The following is a 17,197-nucleotide window of genomic DNA, read 5'->3' as shown; positions in this document are numbered from 1 at the left end:
TATTTTTCAACATAATCACCTCACGCATCATCTGTGTTTTTGCCAGCAAGGAACAAGAACCTGCATGCCACACTCATAACAGTCTGCACCAGTGGAGGCGACCCACTTTCTCTGTCACCACTGCTGAAACGCACCACCCACCACTTCACTGTGCTCACACCCACTGTTTGGTCTCCATAAATCAAATAAACATAGATGAACATCAGTGGGTGTCATTTTTTTCCTGCTTGGAGGAATCCAGTGATACCTTTGCTTCAGACACCATTCTGTCAGAGTGCCCCCCTGGTGCCATCTGTCACACGGGAACGATGTGTAATGGGATGCTGCTGGGAAGGTTCAACCTCTGTTGCTGTACCACCAGCATCTATCTCTGATGTCATGGGCCAACGTAATAAAATGGGAGGCATTACTTTTGGAGCTTCCCTCATACTCAAAAATATGGTAGGTCATATTAGTGATCACATTTTGTTTCTTAAGATGATTGAGCTGCAGCAAAAAGTGTTTTGATGTATTTTCTGTTGCGTGTAGGTCTCTGCATTACATTTCTTAGTTGATAGAATCAAATTCTTCCCCAGCACACACACTGTCCTGAAAGTAATAAACCTTTGTACTGTGATATTCCTAACTGTAAATGGCTGCAATTGGATTTTATGTTGGCTGGAAAATGTCTAAATGCTTCCTTTTGGCTACCCATCTGAAGACCCTAAAGAAGTGCACACAACTCCTGCATCAATTATACCTCGCACTAAATACATGGGTTCAGTCTCTCTCTCTGTGGCTGACAGGTGACCTAGCTGCCTTTTCGGTTTGGATGATGCTACATCTCCTTATAAAAGCTGCCATCACTGCATTTTTAAAGAAAATGATGCACATGGAAGCCAAGGTATTGTTGGGAAAAAGGAAAAAAAGAAAATGTCCCCCTTCCATTCCACTGCTGCTTCAGATCTTGGTTATATTTTTGCAGACAACTTCTGTCTTTGCCGCAGGTAGCTCTTGTCAACTCTTCCCCATTTCAGCGAGATTAAGACAGCAGAGGGAAAGCATTAGTAGACTTTGCCTAGCCAAATAGGTAATGGGCAGTTCCCTGTCACCGTGGCCAGCCTTTAAGATGCGTCATGCTTTCAGGTGGCATGAGGTCCTTTCTCCTTTCAATTGAATCCCCCATGGTGAAACTCTCACTGACTCAGAGGAAGTATGGTTGGAGTATTGGTCTGAGCAGCAGGGAAAACCTACCAATACCAAAACCAGCAATAATAATGTATGTTTTTCTCTGAAGTGTCTATGCTGTAGTTATTAAAGCCAATGCAAGGGAACATGATAATCCCACCAAAGGGGAACCGAAGCTTCAATCTATACTAAAATTGCTTGAAAATTTCAGAATTCCTACTGATGTTATGCAGTTCATAGAATCAATGTGTAAATGCACATCTGTGGTATAAGCAAACTGGTGTCATATCAATGCATATGCATGGTATGTATGCATTAATTGCATATTTTTGTTTTTCTGATATTTTATTACTATTTCCTGAGCTATGCTAAAGACCATAAAATACTATTGTTTATTTCCCTGTAGCTTCTGATACTCATACTTAAAATCTCCACGATTGTGAGCTGTCCTGTCTAACAGAAAACCTGCAAGTAACCTAGATTTACTCTTGTAAGAAGGGAGTCCTTATGTCATCCAGGCCATATTTGTCACTTAAGCTCACCAGAATGCTCTCTCTTTCAAAAACAAGAAGTGGTGGATGTTGTTAGAATATACAGTGCGTATATGTGTATAGTAGTGTTGTTTGAGGAATGTGTAGTTAGACTTTAGCTGCTGTAATACACAAGTATTATGATAAAAGATTTCCCTTAAAATCTGAACTTAGAAACCTGTTGGAGATAGGGTATGAAATAGAAACCCGTGGAGTTTCTAGGGCCTATTGCAAAACAGAGATCAGTGTCCTCTGGTATTAAATGGTTGGACCTGGTGCTCTTGAAGGTCTTTTTCAACCTAGATGTTTCTGTGGTTCTGTGATTAATCCAAGAGGATGTGAGCTATTTAGTTAGAAGCATTCATCCCAGCTGCACATAGGTGTCTGCAAAAGTACCTCCCAGTGCCCCCAGCTTCGCATTTCATTACAGAGTTACCCAAGAAGGCACAGGGCAAGTGCAGCAATGGGACAGTTTAGGTTGGAAACCACCAGTCCAGACTGCTACACCAAGAAAATTACTGTAATTATTATAAACTGAAATACTGTTAACATTTATTAAAATAGTTTCGTCTCTTAAAGTTATCCAGCTGGAAGAAATCTGAAGCTGTGTTTGTGTGTGTGTGTACGCACATGTGCGTGCGCGTGTGTGTGTTGTAGGTGAACTGTTAGGTCAGGGCTTAAATTGTTGATTGAACACCTGGTGAAGGGCTGTGGCTGGCCCAGGGAGCACAGGAAAATTGTTTGCACCTGTGCTCCACAGGTGACCAGATGGGGTGGACCCTGGGTGGAGGCACCCCCTGGGCTCAGATAAGGGTCAGCCACTGAAGGGAGGGTACCTCTGAGACCTGGGCTGCTTTCTGTGAAGGAGTGTTGTATGGCCAAAGATTCCCTTCACTGGTTGGGTGAGTTTGAGTTTTTTTTCTTTATGTGACTATTGGTCTACCTGCAAATACTTGACCTGGTACTGTGCAGAACCCATCAGAAGCCGTTTTGCTTCTTTGTGAGCAGAACGCATCTTTTCAAGAGACATTTGTATGCAAGCTGACTAGAATACCAAATTTCATCCAGATGTGAATTATAACTGCAAAGTTATGAATCTTAGAAACAGGGTTTGAAGCAGAAATAACGGCTCTAGCACAGGAATGCCAGAAACTACTGTAATAACTTAATACGTGAAATGTAGTAAAATCAGAAATAATCACCTTTGTGTTTTCCTGTTACAGAAGGCTGTGGTAATGAGACACATTGCTTCAGCTGACAAATTCCATGCTACATCACAGCTACTGCAATGGCAGGTCTTTACATGCCTGCAAAAGTAACTTTGATTTTTAAAGTGGTATATCTGAAAATATTAATCAGCTTTTTTTGCTTTTTCATTGTTGTTTAAATATCTTTGACAAATATCTCAAGAGTTCTATGAAACCTGTGTTTTAAGTTTAGTGAGTCTAATACCTTGCTTCTATGTACTCCTTCCTGTGCCAGTAACTTTTTAAAATTACAGTGGAGTTACGTGTTTATTTTCCAAATTGTAGTGATGTTAATTGCATGTGCTATTCAGATGTTCAGGTAGCGTTTGAGGATTTATGTCCTTTTTATTCCATGAAAGGTTTGAGAAAAGGGGAAAAGCCATTTACTGAAAGAGTTCTTGCTGTTGTTCTGAGGGATCTTCTTCTCTTCCATACTTCATAATTGATCGCAAACACTCCAGTGCATTTTTCTTCTGTCTTGAAACACTCCTCAAAGAAGGTCTTGGAGCTCTTTTGCAGAAGTGGGGAAATAGAAATATTGTGAACTCCTTCATTCACGTAATAGAAAAAGATACTTCAGTTTATTTTCCTCGTACCATGTGAATAATGCTACCAGCACTGTTAGGCAATTGACTACAAGCTAATTTTATTGGTTAGCAACAGGTTAGAAGTGTGGCTGTATTTCAAATCATGAATAGATATGTTATGACAAGAAATGAAGAAGAAACTGTATTTTTTGCTGTACGTAAAAGAATATCCAATGCTTTAACCCCAAGACATGTAGAACTCCAAGTATAATGGGGGTTTGCCTGATTCTGGTAAGGCATGTTCATCCTGTATTTTGGAGTTAAATTTACATGTAATCAGAGTGATGATTTTAGTATTTCACTGTAACTGATCTTAATCCTTGCATTTGATATGTTAAGGTGTTAAAACTCACATCTGTAGCCAGTAAAATAAATAGTCTTTGATAACATGAGTGGAAAACAGGCTAAAAAATCATGTTCATTAGTAATGAATGTAACTTAAATGTGTAGCTCTCCAAGGACTGGAAAAATGTTTTCTAAAATAAATTCTGTTTAATACCCAAATTCCTTCATGGAAGGGTAGGAAATACTGACTAGACAGAAATTCAGACTAGCCAGCTGAAATTTGTTTACTATTTTCAGTAGACAGTGTTTTTCTTTATGCTGCAGAGCTATGAGATGTATTGCAAATAGTGGGTTCTTAAATATAGTGTGAAACAGTCTTAAAGTTGTTGAGGCACCTGTGCTTAACAGCTTCTGTACGTTTACATCAGTATTGTATAATGATACATTTGTTGGTATATGGAGTAATGACATTTTGATTACAAAGTTAATGTTTGAAAATACCAAGCATATCTGAAAACAGCTTTCTTTTTTTTAAAAAAACTGTTAGATCTCCAGAATTAAGTAGTGAGAGTTTGGAAACTTAGAATTACTGCATTAAAAAAAAAAAAAAAACAACAACTTTTCAGAGTACAACAAAAAAGAACCATTGTTTGCTCTTCCTTCTGGTAGGCCAGAGCTCTTTCAGGAATACACATGAAGGGCTTACTTGTCCCCAGATGGTTTTCAGCAGTGGTGTATCAGCAAGCCCTGCCACCCATTCACATCAGTAGAAGTGTCTGTTATTTCAGTGTAAGAATTTGTACTTCTGTGGTTTTAAACGTGCTGCTGGTTTATTTCTGTCTATAGAATCATAGAATGGCCTGGCTTGCAAAGAACCATAATGATCATCTAGTTTCAACCCCTAAGTCTATGATAGAATGTGTACTGTCATAATGTATTTACTTAGAAGTGTTCTTTATTCCCTATGATTTTTGGGAAAATTAGTCTGCCATCCTGTGAGTGCTTATCTGCTTCTTGCCTTTTTTTATAACTAATAATTTCTAAATGGTAAGTATTTTGTCAAAGGTTTCAGGCTGTTATTTTCCCTGGAAACATTGTAGGGTCATTTTAAACCAACAAAATAATTTAATTGGCTATGTAAGGGAAGTAATGAAAGAGGCTGGACACAGAAAGCATTGTCAAATAGAGTCAGGTATTACCCGATCCTCCTCAAATACAGTGAGTTTGTAGGGGTGCTTGAAACAGGTGCCAGCAGAGAGAAGCTGAGCTTTTGCATGTCACTGCTTCCCCTACACATGCTCTAAGAGTTATATCCAGCCCTGAAAAGCCCTCTCTCTGCTATTCTGCTGGTTCATGTTACATTTTGTCCCTAAAGCTTTCCAGTGCAAAAAAAAAAAAAAAAAAGCCTGTCAGCTAAATCTTGGTTTCATTGTGGTGGAGCTGGTGGCCTGAGGTGGGATGGAGGGGCTGTAGCATGTGGAGAAGGAGGACAGAGGTCGAGGTTTGTGTCACTGCACTGTAGTGAGGGTGCAACGTCTGGATTTGCAGGCTTATCAGGGGGTGATCCATGGATGCTGTGCTACTGCTTTGTGCGGTTAGAAGAGCTGAGAGACATCGATTACAAGCTCTTGTTTCAGATGTATTTGTTGTAGGTATGACTTGTTTCTGTTATGAAGCCTTTTTCTGGCAGGATCTGTCTGTTTGGTTTCTTTAAATCATGGTTAAAAAGGAAAAACAAACAACAAATTCAAATAGTTGGAACAAGGTGCTGTTTTAGAGTTTGTGTGATTATTTGTAGTGCAGTGAGCTGGCCTGTATTCATTTCAGAAATGTGCTAAGAATGTTTAAAACGAGAAGAAAAATAGCAATACGTCCTCAAGTTAAAACTTCTTCAGTGCATGCAGTTAACATTTAGTATCTCAGCATGCTATGTATTCATTAATTTAATACAAAAATACCATCTGTATAAAAAAGATCAAATAAAATAACTGCAGTTTTCTCCTCACATTGAGCAGAATAGCTTCCAGATCACATTCAGTGGGAAGAGTAAATGCCTCTTTACCCCTACATTTGATGCCTGGGTACGTTTCCCGACATTTTCTCCCCGCTTGTGTGGGACTGGGTACCAGGTGGGCAGTTTTGCTCTGCAAGACAGCTGGTTGTGTGGTTCTTAGCTGAGCATTGCTCGCTAATCGTACTGGGGTAACTGTGGAGCAGGAAGGCAGTGCCATGAGACAGCAGACAGCAGTGAGGTCGTGTGGCCCACCTCTCTTGGGCCAGCAGCTCACCTGGGGTGGCCTGCAGGCTGCCTGCTTCTTCCCATCTGTCTTGCTGTGAATGCTTCCCAACTTTTTTCTTCCCTCCATCTCTGCTCTGATTTTTACCTCTTGTGTTTTTCACTGGCTTTTGTGTGTGTTATTTTAATCATTTGGTCAGTGGTGGATTTGCTTTGTTCCTTTCCCCAGGTTACTGCTGCTTTTCGGCACCTCTGTACCATCTCCTTGCAGCCTGCAGTGTTTCTGGCTCAGGCTCATCTGTGTCTCCTTGCTCTAGTTCAGACTGCTGGCTTGACAACTAGGCAGGTTTTGGTAGCCATTTGTTCTGGTTTAAGGGGAAGGCTGGAAAAGAGCTTAGGGGGCACCTCTGGAGTGGCAGGGAGAGAAGCAACATCTCCTTTCTCCCTTCCACCAATCTTCCTCTCCATCCTAGCTTTCTGCTCCAGCTGATTATCATCTTTTTGTTTCCTTTGGTTTCTTCTAAACAAAAACTAGAGATTGTGGTACGGGCTCCATTCCTTTTTAGGAAACAGTAATTCAAATTGGCTTTCAGTTCAGTGCCTTGCAAGAAAGTGTACCAACTTGCAGGACTGCAGATTTCCATGCCAGTCTTGTTTTGGGTGAAGTAAGTGCCACCAGACAGAGCAGAGGAGCTATGCTTAGGCTGTCTTGTGAAGAGTTGTACTTGGTGGCTTCAGCGAGAGCACAGCTGTTTGGGGGATTAACTTGAAAGGAGTTCTTTGCTGCTTCATCTGCAGCAGCTGCTGATTCAGTGTGCAGCACATCTCCTTTTGCCATTACAGCTCTTCTGCTCAAGTCCTTGCCTTTCCTAATCCAAAGTGAGTATTGGTGTGGGCGGCAAGGTTGGAAAATAGTGATTGAGGAAATGAAAGGTGGCTTACTTGCTATCTTGAGCAACCAGAACCCTAGGATGTTGCCCTGGAACCTCTGCATTCGTGCTTTGCACTTTCAGGTTGGTGCAGGAGGAAGAATCAAATCCTCTTTCAAATTTCAGATAATTATTAAGTGAATTATTCTGAGATCAAATTTGCATTTTTAAAGGGAAGATATGAGCCTTGAAATGTTTCAATTAGCAATACTTCTTGGCTTTCAAAATGGTTTCGGATTACCAGACAGCACCTCTAAGGAGATCCTGTGGAGGTTGTGCCCAATTATGAGACTGCATATCAGTATTGTTGCCTTCCTCAAAACAAACAAAAACCCAAAAACCTTACGCAGTGTCATGATTTATGAAATAGACTATGTGAATCCTAAAAGTATTTATTAAGAATGAATCATAAATTATTGGCATATATCCAAGCAGTTACAATTTCAATATCCCAATCCCTAGAACTACTTTATTATTACTTCCCTTTTTTGCTTTAAAACTTGAACAGAAGCATAGAATGACTGACATACGTAAAATACTGTTTTAGTTCGTGCACTAATGTGGGTGGCATGCTAGAAAATTAAGATATCCAGTTGAATGCTACTTGTTTCCCAAATAACTGCGGTGCTGAGTAGAGACAAAGAAGAAGCCATTTTTCCAGTATCTTTGAGCCTTTTGTTTTGAGGTGGATTTCTTCTTTCTAGCCTGGCATCTACTCCGAACTGCTGCTGAAGTTAGCAGTTGGGGAGCAGCTCACTTGCATTGCTGCTGCTTGCTGCAATTATCAAGCATTCCACTATTAGTGACTTGGTGGCTGATGTTAGGTATAAAATATGGTTACTGCTTGTGATATCAGTGGAGTGGTAGTATGTCAATAAAATTTTGGCAAATGCTTCATCTACACTGGCAGAGTAAAAAAGGCAAATCATGGAGTCTGTTAGTAAAGCAAGTTCTATGCTGACCCAAATTTGCAGGGACTTCCTGTCTGCCAGTAGAACAAGATTTTTACAAGGGTTCAAATCATTTCTAAGATGTAGGAGGTCCCCATATGAGATGAGCAGACAAGAATGTTACAGAAGTCTGTGTTGAGGGAGAGGAGAGGTTGAGAAGAGAAACTTGTTCCCCCTGTCCTCTGCCATAAACCTTGGGGTAGAGCAATGCTCGAGCCAGTCACTAAGGTGACTGGGTGAAATAGTTATCTGTTGGGTTGGCATGTCAGATCAGCTATGTGTGCAGTTAAGTAGCAGGGGAGTCGGAATATCTGTCAGGACCTGGGGGAGGTGGATCAAACCTTCCCCATTTGGGTGGCAGACTACGCAACAGCTCAGCCTAAAGATCTAGCTTCAGCTTTTGTTTGCAACTCTGGTGTCTAATGCTGATGATCTTTGGAAAAATTTGCACCCTATTTTGCATTTATTTATTTATTTTTTTTTTAGATTCAGCTAAAGGCAGCTGTGGTGATGCAGTGGCTGGGGGTACTGCAGCGGGTGATTGATTTTGTGACCCCCCCTCCCCTGGTCTTATTCTTTAAGGATTTTTTTCCTGCAGTTGAAATGTCTGTAGGGCACAGTCACATTAGTTAAACATGTACATTGATGACTGCAGTATCACTGGAAGTGAAGGGTTCAGTGCTGACTTGCAGTGCATTTACTGTTTACTTACTTTTTGGGCTTCCCAGTGGGATATGAGACTGAACTTGTCTTGCTCTTATTTGAGCCTCAGTATGCTTACTGTGCACATTTGTGCAATTGCTGTGAAGAAAAAATCACTACAATACGCTCATAAACTTGAGCAGCTGTAGGGGCTTTCTCTGCAGAAAAATCAAAGGAGTCTGTCCTAGTCGCCCTGCAAGCTTGTGCTCTGTGTCTTGCTGTTCCTGTGCCCTAGGAGCTCAGTGCTGTCTGAAAACCAGACTGGGGTGCAGTCGGGGCTACCTTCTCTCCCCAAAGCCCTGCAGCTCAGACCTTGCCCCTCCTACTTGCGGGAGAGTTTGCTCCTTAAAAACACCTGAAACAGCTGCACAGAGTGCAGGCAGGCACTTTTAAATAACGTGGCTCCTTTAATAGGTAGTCTTTAGAGCTGAGTGAGATTAGCCAAGCTGCATGATTTTCATGGAGCTGAACGTTTGCCCAGTTCCTTTAAAGCATACACCCCTGAGGGGATATGACAGTCTGCGGTCACCTCAGTATATGTAGGTGCCAAGTAAGTGCCATACTGTATCCACAGCTGCTTACGCACAGGTTACATGGAGGCTGCTTTCTGCTGTCGCTGCACTGCTATTTGTTGGTTGTTTCTGTAAGAGAATAACTGTATTGCTTAGCTTCAGGTATTAACACATGCGTTTATTATGTGATACTCATTTCATGGTTGTAGTAATAGATGGATTCCTTTTTCTGGTGAGAGACGGTGAGGAAGTATTTTGGAAGGCCTTAACCTTTATTCTGGAAGGGATGGGGGGGAGGGAAGGAAAAAAATCAGCCGTCAAATAACATACAAGTCTTCACCATCGGCCCCACAGCCTTACCACAGTGGTGATTTTAAAATCTCTTGGGCAAAATCAGATAGAGAACCAACAAAGAATTCATTGCTCTATTCGTGTATTTTTTTCCAATAAATGAAAAGGTTTGCGTTGAGTCATCCCTACTCCCTCCTAGCAGTCTGCGAGGGAGGTGGAGAGAGGGCAGAGTCCTTGGAAGAAACTATATCTAATCGCACGTCTGCCAGGGAGGGAAGGCCAGGGCAGGTGGAATGCTTGCTCCCTGTCCTGGTGCGGCTGTCTGCCGCCCGTGCCGATGTTTGGAAGGGAAGATGAATGGTGGAGAACATCGGTTCAGTCCTCACAGTGACTGTTTAAAATAACCCTTATCTGATTTACAGAATGACCTTTTAGAGATACTGGGTTTTGGTGGTTTTATTGCAGGCTGTTGCTAATTGATTGAAAGCTTGCTTGGAGAGGTCAGTTTAGTTCATTGTCCCCCCAGTGTGAGAGCTGCTGGACATGTGCAGACTTTTCAGGCCATGAATCTGTGTGCCAAAAACTCATGTTTAAGTGTTAAGATGTTCTTGATGTCTGCAGCTGCACACCAGTAGGTACAGCACTCTGCCTTTTGGCACCGAGTCTTACCGGGATTTGCTTGAATTCTTAGCAATGTACAAAAAGTCTCCATCTTGTGTCAAAATAGACAGTGCCCTTGGAAGCATATTTCTTTGCATAGCATTTTGCTTCAGCTGTGTAATTGATTTTACTAAAAGAAGGCAAGTGTGAGATGGCTGCAAACCAACTAATTTTTATTTAGGAAGCACATAAATAATATTTAGCAAAGGATTTAAACGTGGCTGATTTAGATCTTGCTTTGCAAAGCACCAGGATACAGTGTGTCTTTGGTGTAATATGTTCATTTCATCACCTGTGCTGAGATCCAGGCGAAGTTAAGAACATGCCCAAGCATTCTGCAGCATAGGTGCTTTAGTGCACTGAGAAGGACCTATTTTTTGAGAAAGCTGGGATCAGAATCAGCAGATCATGTATTTTCTGCATTATGTTTTTCAAAATTTTAATACAGAATGCTTTCAGAAATCGAACCTTTAACATAATTTGATTCAGCTGAGGTGAGGATAGGTTAAGAGAGAAGAAAAAATGATTTCTTCATTCCTTTTAACACCTCTATTTTTTGTTTAGCACAAGCTAATTGTGCTTTAATATGTGCTTGTAGTGAATCATCCACTTCGTCATTAGAGCTGCAGAAAGACAATATTAACTCTTGCTCTTAATTCAGCACTAAGCAAACAAGATGACTGCGTTAATTTTTTTAGTGAAGTAGGAGGTATTTGTAAAGACAGTGGATAATCCTGATAAATTGCAGGTTTGGAGTAGCTGCTGCCTTGGACTTGATTTTTGCTGAGAGTAAATTGGGAAACTGTATTAGATGAAAGAAGTGGGCTTTCATTTGTGAGACTTCATTCCTGGGGTAACTCCAAGTGTGAAGAAGCTGGGGTTGCCTCTTCATGGTGTGTGGGCAGCCAGACCCACAGACTCCAACCGGACCCTTCCGCAGGCATGCAGTGAGTTTTTGTCAGTGCGTGTTTCAGAAATGCTTTGAAACCCTCTGTGGAAGCATTTCAGAAGTGCCGATGCCCCTTTAAGTATCTACGTGGGGATTTTATAGTGCTTTTTTTTTTTTCCCCTAACCAAGGCTAATGTATTCTGAAGGGGAATCTTCCAAATTCTCTCTGATGGTATCTTACCGTGCTGCAAATTGTTTCACTGCTGGTTCTCCGTAGCCTCACAGAAGCAGATGCTGCTCTCGATTCTGAGAGGGATGCACGATGTCCTAGCAACAGCAGCTGTGGAAGGGCTCACCGGGTGTTGTATCAGACCAGATTGCTTTGTTTTTTCTGTTGTTTTAAACTGGATCAGGCTGTGGAAGCTTTAATAGGCTTAAAGTGGCCAGAGGCACAGAGCATATTTTGCAGCAGTGTGAGGCGCAGAAGGCGCAGGTTCTCCGGTGAATGTTTCTTCAAGGCCTTCCTTCTTCAGCACGCCTCTTTACATTTTCCTGTGAGAGGTCTGGGTCCCGCAGTCAGTATCCGTCATCTCCTGACGTCTGAATGGCCTCAAAGGGCTTTGAATGTTCCCTGTGTTCAGCCTGCTGTAAGTAGGACGTTTTTATGTGGCACCTCGAGGCATTTTGTTGCCGTGTGCCAGATACTGCCCTGCAGGAGCTGCTGCTGCAGCCTCAGACGGCAGCAAAGGGTGCCGCCGTCACCCCCCACACTCTCAGCGGTGCCATTTGTGAGGTTTAGTTTAATGAGTAACCTTCGTTATTTCACGTGGTTTGACAATACCTTGTGTTTTAATTGCAATGGTGTTCACCTGGTTGAACTGGGTGCTTTATGAATACAAAGTTACATCTCTAAGTTGTTCTGTCCTGATGCAAATCCACAGCGCAAAGCGTGCCTGTCAGCTGGAGTAGCCCTGCACTGTTCAGGGAAGGCTTTCCCGTCGCTGTTGCGCAGGAGTAAGATGATGCATTAGGACCCAGACTGAGGGAAGTGGGTCATTTGGGAACTCCACTGGTGTCGCGTTAACTGTTCTCCCTGTGGCATGTTTAATTGGCAAGGTGCTGCTTCAGAGAGGGCTTGTAGCTGCAGCGACAGAGGGATGTGACTGAAAGATGGGCTTGTTTTGTTGGTTTTTTTTTGGAAACCTAATTAGATCAGCATAATTCTGTTCTTCTGTTATTGTTAACCAAGGTTTGTCTTATTTGTAGCGTAGCTATTAATGTCATCTTGAATGTCATATTGAAACTGCTGATGGTGATCATCTCAGATCATATTGTTAATATGCATCCTGTTGAGAGTGTATGATGTAAACATTATGCCAGACCCTTTAGATAGCATAAAAAGACCTCTAATAAGCCTAAGTATGTCAAATGTGCATGTAACTGTTTTCTTAAAGTGGTATAGAAAAGAAATTGTGACCTCTCTAAGGAGACATTATGCTCCTGGATTATTTTTAAATGTCCTGTGATAGGGAAGATCTTATTTCTGAAGTATTATGATGCTAAAAGTTTTAGAAAAGAAATTCTGCATTCTGATGTACTGAAGATTAATACTAATCTTCTAAATGTTGCTCTGTGGGGTCAGCTGGGTGTCTGCAATGGCTACCTGGTATCTACTAGTCAAGGGGAGAAAAAAAGTGCCTCAGGGAGGTCCTCAGTAAAACTTATTAACATACAAAAGGAAAGTAAGTTGGCCCTTGTGTTCTGAAAAGTTAAATATAGGTTATTTATCATTACTAATGATAAATAGCTCTTCATTTTCTTTTTACTGAGTCCTACTGGAAATGTCACTTTTAAGGCATGTTCTTACAGTCGTTACATTAATCTGAGTTCTGTGTGCAGCTGAAGTTGTTGTGTTGAGTCCACTGCTTCCTGGGAGCTGGGCTTGCAGTTCTCCTCTGATATGTGTTGAATTTCACGGACTGAAGCTATTTGAGCTCCACATTTCTAACTTTGCGTTGTGAGAAGTCACCTGTAGCTTCCCAGTGTAAATAAGGCTGCAAAAGCAGCTAAAATTAAGTTATGGTCTTGTTGCTGCTACACGTGGTTGCAGAAGACTGTGAAGATAACATACCAAGGGAATAAGATTTAGCTTTTACAATCGTTTTGTGGTGTTTTCAGTGACCCTTAATATCTGCTGCCGTTATGCCTTTTTTATGCTTCAAAAGCAAGGCCTTGAAACTTCAGAGTTATAAATATATTTATTATATTCACCCACGTCTGTGGAAAAATAGATGTCTGATTTCTGGCACATGAATGCATAATTGTGGGATTTCAAAGTGCTTGTATCTTGTTAGAAAAGCAAGCCTTTGGATATCAAATATGCAATTTTGAAGAAATGAGGGATGCCATTTGTTTTTATTAAGCTGGGATTTGAATGTTTGAAGAAAGCATTGGGGGAGGCATTTCTTTTGAAATGGAAGTAATATTCCTCATTTGCGATGTTAAAAATATTATTTTTGGCATAGTTACATTCTTTATAAAAAACATAGGGATCTGTGCCTGAAAGAAATATGCTTATTTTCCATGTCTACTTACAACATTTTTTTTTATTACTATTATTTTCACTTTGACAAAGGTTTCTGTCTAACAGCAAAAGCAGAGTTGAATGTAGAGCTCTCTGGATGTGCCATTACTTCTGTGTGATGGAGATGCCAGATAAGGATTAAAGAATATTGATGTGTAGAGAACGCTGCATTTTATTATCAATTAGTATGTCATAAGGAAATTGAATAAGAGTTTTTCAGGTGAGAATACAGTTAGAATTAACTGTTTGACTACGAACAATGAAGATGAGGACAGTAGAGCTTGGAAATCAGCCTTTACCTCTCTTTTCATTTGTTCAGTAAACATTCTTCCATCTTTTGTACAGCTTTCAATCTTGTCGTCTTGTTTACTTACATATTCCAAATACCAAACCTTCTATGAGTATGCTTTTATATCCTGAGAAGCTTGCACTTTCTATGAAAGATTAAGGTTTTGTTCACCCTGAATTTACTAAGGCCCACGTATTCATATGGTTGAAGATGTGATATGCAATAAATGTAGGTTATAGGACAAAAGTTTATGAGTTTAGATGTCTTACATGCTGTCTGATCCTTTTCACTGCAAGAAGTTGTAGTTCTCTTGTATGTGGTTCAGTACTTGACCTCAAGGCATTTTATACCACTGCTCTGATTATGTGTATGAAGTGGCATTTGGGGAATATTGGGAAAACCTTTTCGTAAAGGTTGCTGTTAAGTGTGAAGAATTGGATGTGTAAAGGAATACTTTTTTTGGAGGGCCGTGTTTGATTATAAGGAAGTAGTATCTTGCATTTAGGAAAGAGCACTCTTCTTCATGAATTAATAGTGGTCCTCTCCTTATAAAATTACATGAAGAAATTAGTAAAACATCTTTAAACTCTGATTTACAATTTTAGTGCATTTCATCTTCATCTGAATTCCTAAGTGTGTTTGGGATTAAGAGTGGTTGTACAAAATCGGTCATTATAAGGCGAGGCTTGCTCAGGCCCAGGGCTACCCTATCTAGCTGTGGTGTCCCTGTTCGTTGCAGGGGAGTTGGACTACGTGGCCCTCAAAGGTCCCTTCCAACTCTAAGGATTTTATGTTTATAGTTCTTTAGGTGGCCCTGGTTCAGATGCCTTTTATTTCAGCGGAATGATTTGTTACAAGGATTCATTGCAACAGGTAAATAGCTGAAGGACAAGTTAGTGATGGAGTAGCTGGCGAATCTAGTGAGATGTGATTAGCAGAAGGGGGGAAAATGTATTTAAAGGAATAAGTAGCCTGTAATAATAGAAATAAGAGAAAATTTACAGTGTGTGTAAGAAAAATGCACAGATTTGGGAATGGAATAATGTATTTTTTCTCTAGAGGAAGCCATTGAAGTCCTAGAAACTTTTTTTTTCTTGGAAGTAGGCTGCACACAGCACTGAGAGGAAATAATGCATACAGAAGCAAGGAGAGCAGAGGGATAATCGAGTAAGTCTGTTTTATCTCTGACTTACAGCTGAAGCCTGTAAGTGAGGCTCAGCTGAACACAAAGCCTGTGCCTCAGCTACAAGTGCCCAGAGTGCTTCACCCCACCCTAAACTCTGAACTGAGAGCTGCTGGGTGCATGCTGACCCTCTTTTGTGTTGGGTGGACCACATTAGGGCACTTCAATAACTTCTTTGTGTTGATTTCCTATGAAAATATCAGTGATGATTTTGAAGACTGGGGAGGAGTTACCCTGATGATACAGACAACCGTACATGCAGAAAAACGTGTGAGATCCCTTGCCCCAGACCATATGGTGCATCGCAGTTGTGCATGGGCATGATTTTCCTTTTTTTATTTTCATTTTTTAAGTTACATAGTGCCAGTGCAGACCTTGTCAAGCCTGCATCTTGTGATGGGAAGTACAGGCGGTGGCAGCTGCCATGTACAGCAGGTGGGATGCAAAGAGGGCCTCTCTGCAGCTTGAAGGGGGCTGGAAGGCATGAGAGTCTGAAATCCAGGCTTTCATCTTTCTGAGCCTCTCCTCCCCCACCAAGATTACACCTATGACAGCCCCACAGTTATATTTGTTGCCACTCTTGATATTGTTAAAATTAAATATTAAAATTAAATAGAAAATATTAATATTTTAGTAGTCACACAAGTCTCCACGCATCATTAGAGCCTTTTTGTACTAAGTGCTTTTCAAAAATATAGAGGGGCACAGTCCCGGTCCTGAAGAGCTTGTAATACGAAGTGAAGGATGTATGGAAAAATGGAGACAAATGACTTGATCGTATATATATGCATTATACATTTTGACTTTAAATTAGAAAATTAGCAAATAGTCCTATATCTCTGTTGGTTGGCCTGTTTGGAACACGGAACTACAAATAGATGTGGGTTTGTATTGGCTTGCACTTCCGTTACACTTGCACATTTCTGCAATTTGTAGAAGCTTGTAGCTTCCTAATTTAAAAAAAAAAAAAATTCCAGATGTAATCTTCATAATGATTAAAGAGGATGGATTGCATAGGTCTTGTCCCTGGCAGCTGAGGGCTGCAGAACAACCTTCGTCAATGGGCCGTATCTTCATCCGCTCGGGTTGCAAGGACAGTCCTGAAATTCAACTTACAGAATCTCAGAGACTGCCAGAGGTGGGGTTCAGACATCGATTACATCTTATATTGTAGCAGTAGTTTTGTATTTCACCCGCTAGAGAATACCCCAATGCTGGAACAAATCTCTTGTACTAAATTTTGCTGGCTTTAGTGAAACCAAATACAGTACAAATTGGTTCCAGATCTAGGATCCAGATTTATTGTAACTGTTTGAAAACAGATACTGATTCAAATTGGCTCAATTAAAAGCTAGAAATCAAATGCCATTGTCTGGTGGTGAGGTGTGAATGGGGTTGACCTAAGGAGCAAGCTGCTCCACGGGGAGCCCCTGCTGTGCCACGTGGGGTGTGCTGTGAGTGGAAGGCAGAAGGAGGGTGGCTGCAACAGGGTAGGGTAATCCTACAGCCTGGCTTACATTGGCAAGCTCCTGGGGAAGGGAGAACCCCATACTGCAGTGGGTCAGGATGAATGGACAGCCAGGAGCTGGGCTGTTGTTGCTTGCTGTTTCAGTTGTCAGGAAAATTTGTTTGGGGAAGATATCTGAAGTCAGACAGGCTTTTCTGGTATCTTTATAACATTGGCTGAGCAGAAGCAGCTCTGGGAGGACAAAAATCTTGAGTTTATAATGACTTCTTAAGATTATCACAGTCCCTAGTAGGTAAGACTCAGCAATGTGCTTTGATGACCCAGGGATCTCCACATCAAAATCATATGCTCCACTCATACAAATGTAACTGGAGCATATACACAATGGAGTTCTATACACGCTCTGTAGTAGGAGAAGAAATATCATACACTTGGAGGATGTGAGCCTCAGAAGGGCAGCAGGGACTTTGGCTTTCAGAAGGGTTTCTCCCTTAAGGAATACATGAGTGCACAAGGAGGAGGCATCTGGCACAGCTGCTGCTTTGAGGCAGGTGGGTGGTTTCCTTCTGTGTCTTATTCTATTTGTTTTGGCTCTTTTATCTATTCTTAATCCTCTTGTTGCTACTTCTCTGTGCATGTGGCCTTTTCTGAAGGTCTGGTACTTCTGTGTCTCCTTGTTTGGAATTGC

The 17,197-nt window shown here is 41.2% G+C and overlaps 1 protein-coding gene across 20 annotated transcripts in view; it reads left to right on the top strand.

Moving 5' to 3' along the window:
* The window catches only part of TENM3 (teneurin transmembrane protein 3), a 355,944-nt gene that overhangs the window by 132,152 nt on the left and 206,595 nt on the right, over positions 1–17,197 (top strand). The window contains exon 1 of one of the 20 annotated variants that reach the window (XM_021397111.1): positions 2,509–2,599. The exons of 18 other annotated variants lie outside the window; for them this stretch is intronic. In XM_021397111.1, coding sequence (XP_021252786.1) covers positions 2,572–2,599 — 28 coding nt within the window. In that variant the 5' untranslated portion in view covers positions 2,509–2,571. Of the gene's footprint in view, positions 1–2,508; positions 2,600–17,197 lie in introns of those variants that run through there. One more of the 20 variants, XM_021397121.1, reaches the window with a different exon arrangement.

The sequence above is a fragment of the Numida meleagris genome, chromosome 4 (genome assembly GCF_002078875.1).
Source record: "Numida meleagris isolate 19003 breed g44 Domestic line chromosome 4, NumMel1.0, whole genome shotgun sequence".
Taxonomy (NCBI): domain Eukaryota; kingdom Metazoa; phylum Chordata; class Aves; order Galliformes; family Numididae; genus Numida; species Numida meleagris.
The sequence above is the reverse complement of the archived record's forward strand: the minus strand, read 5'-3'. Positions and strand labels throughout refer to the sequence as shown.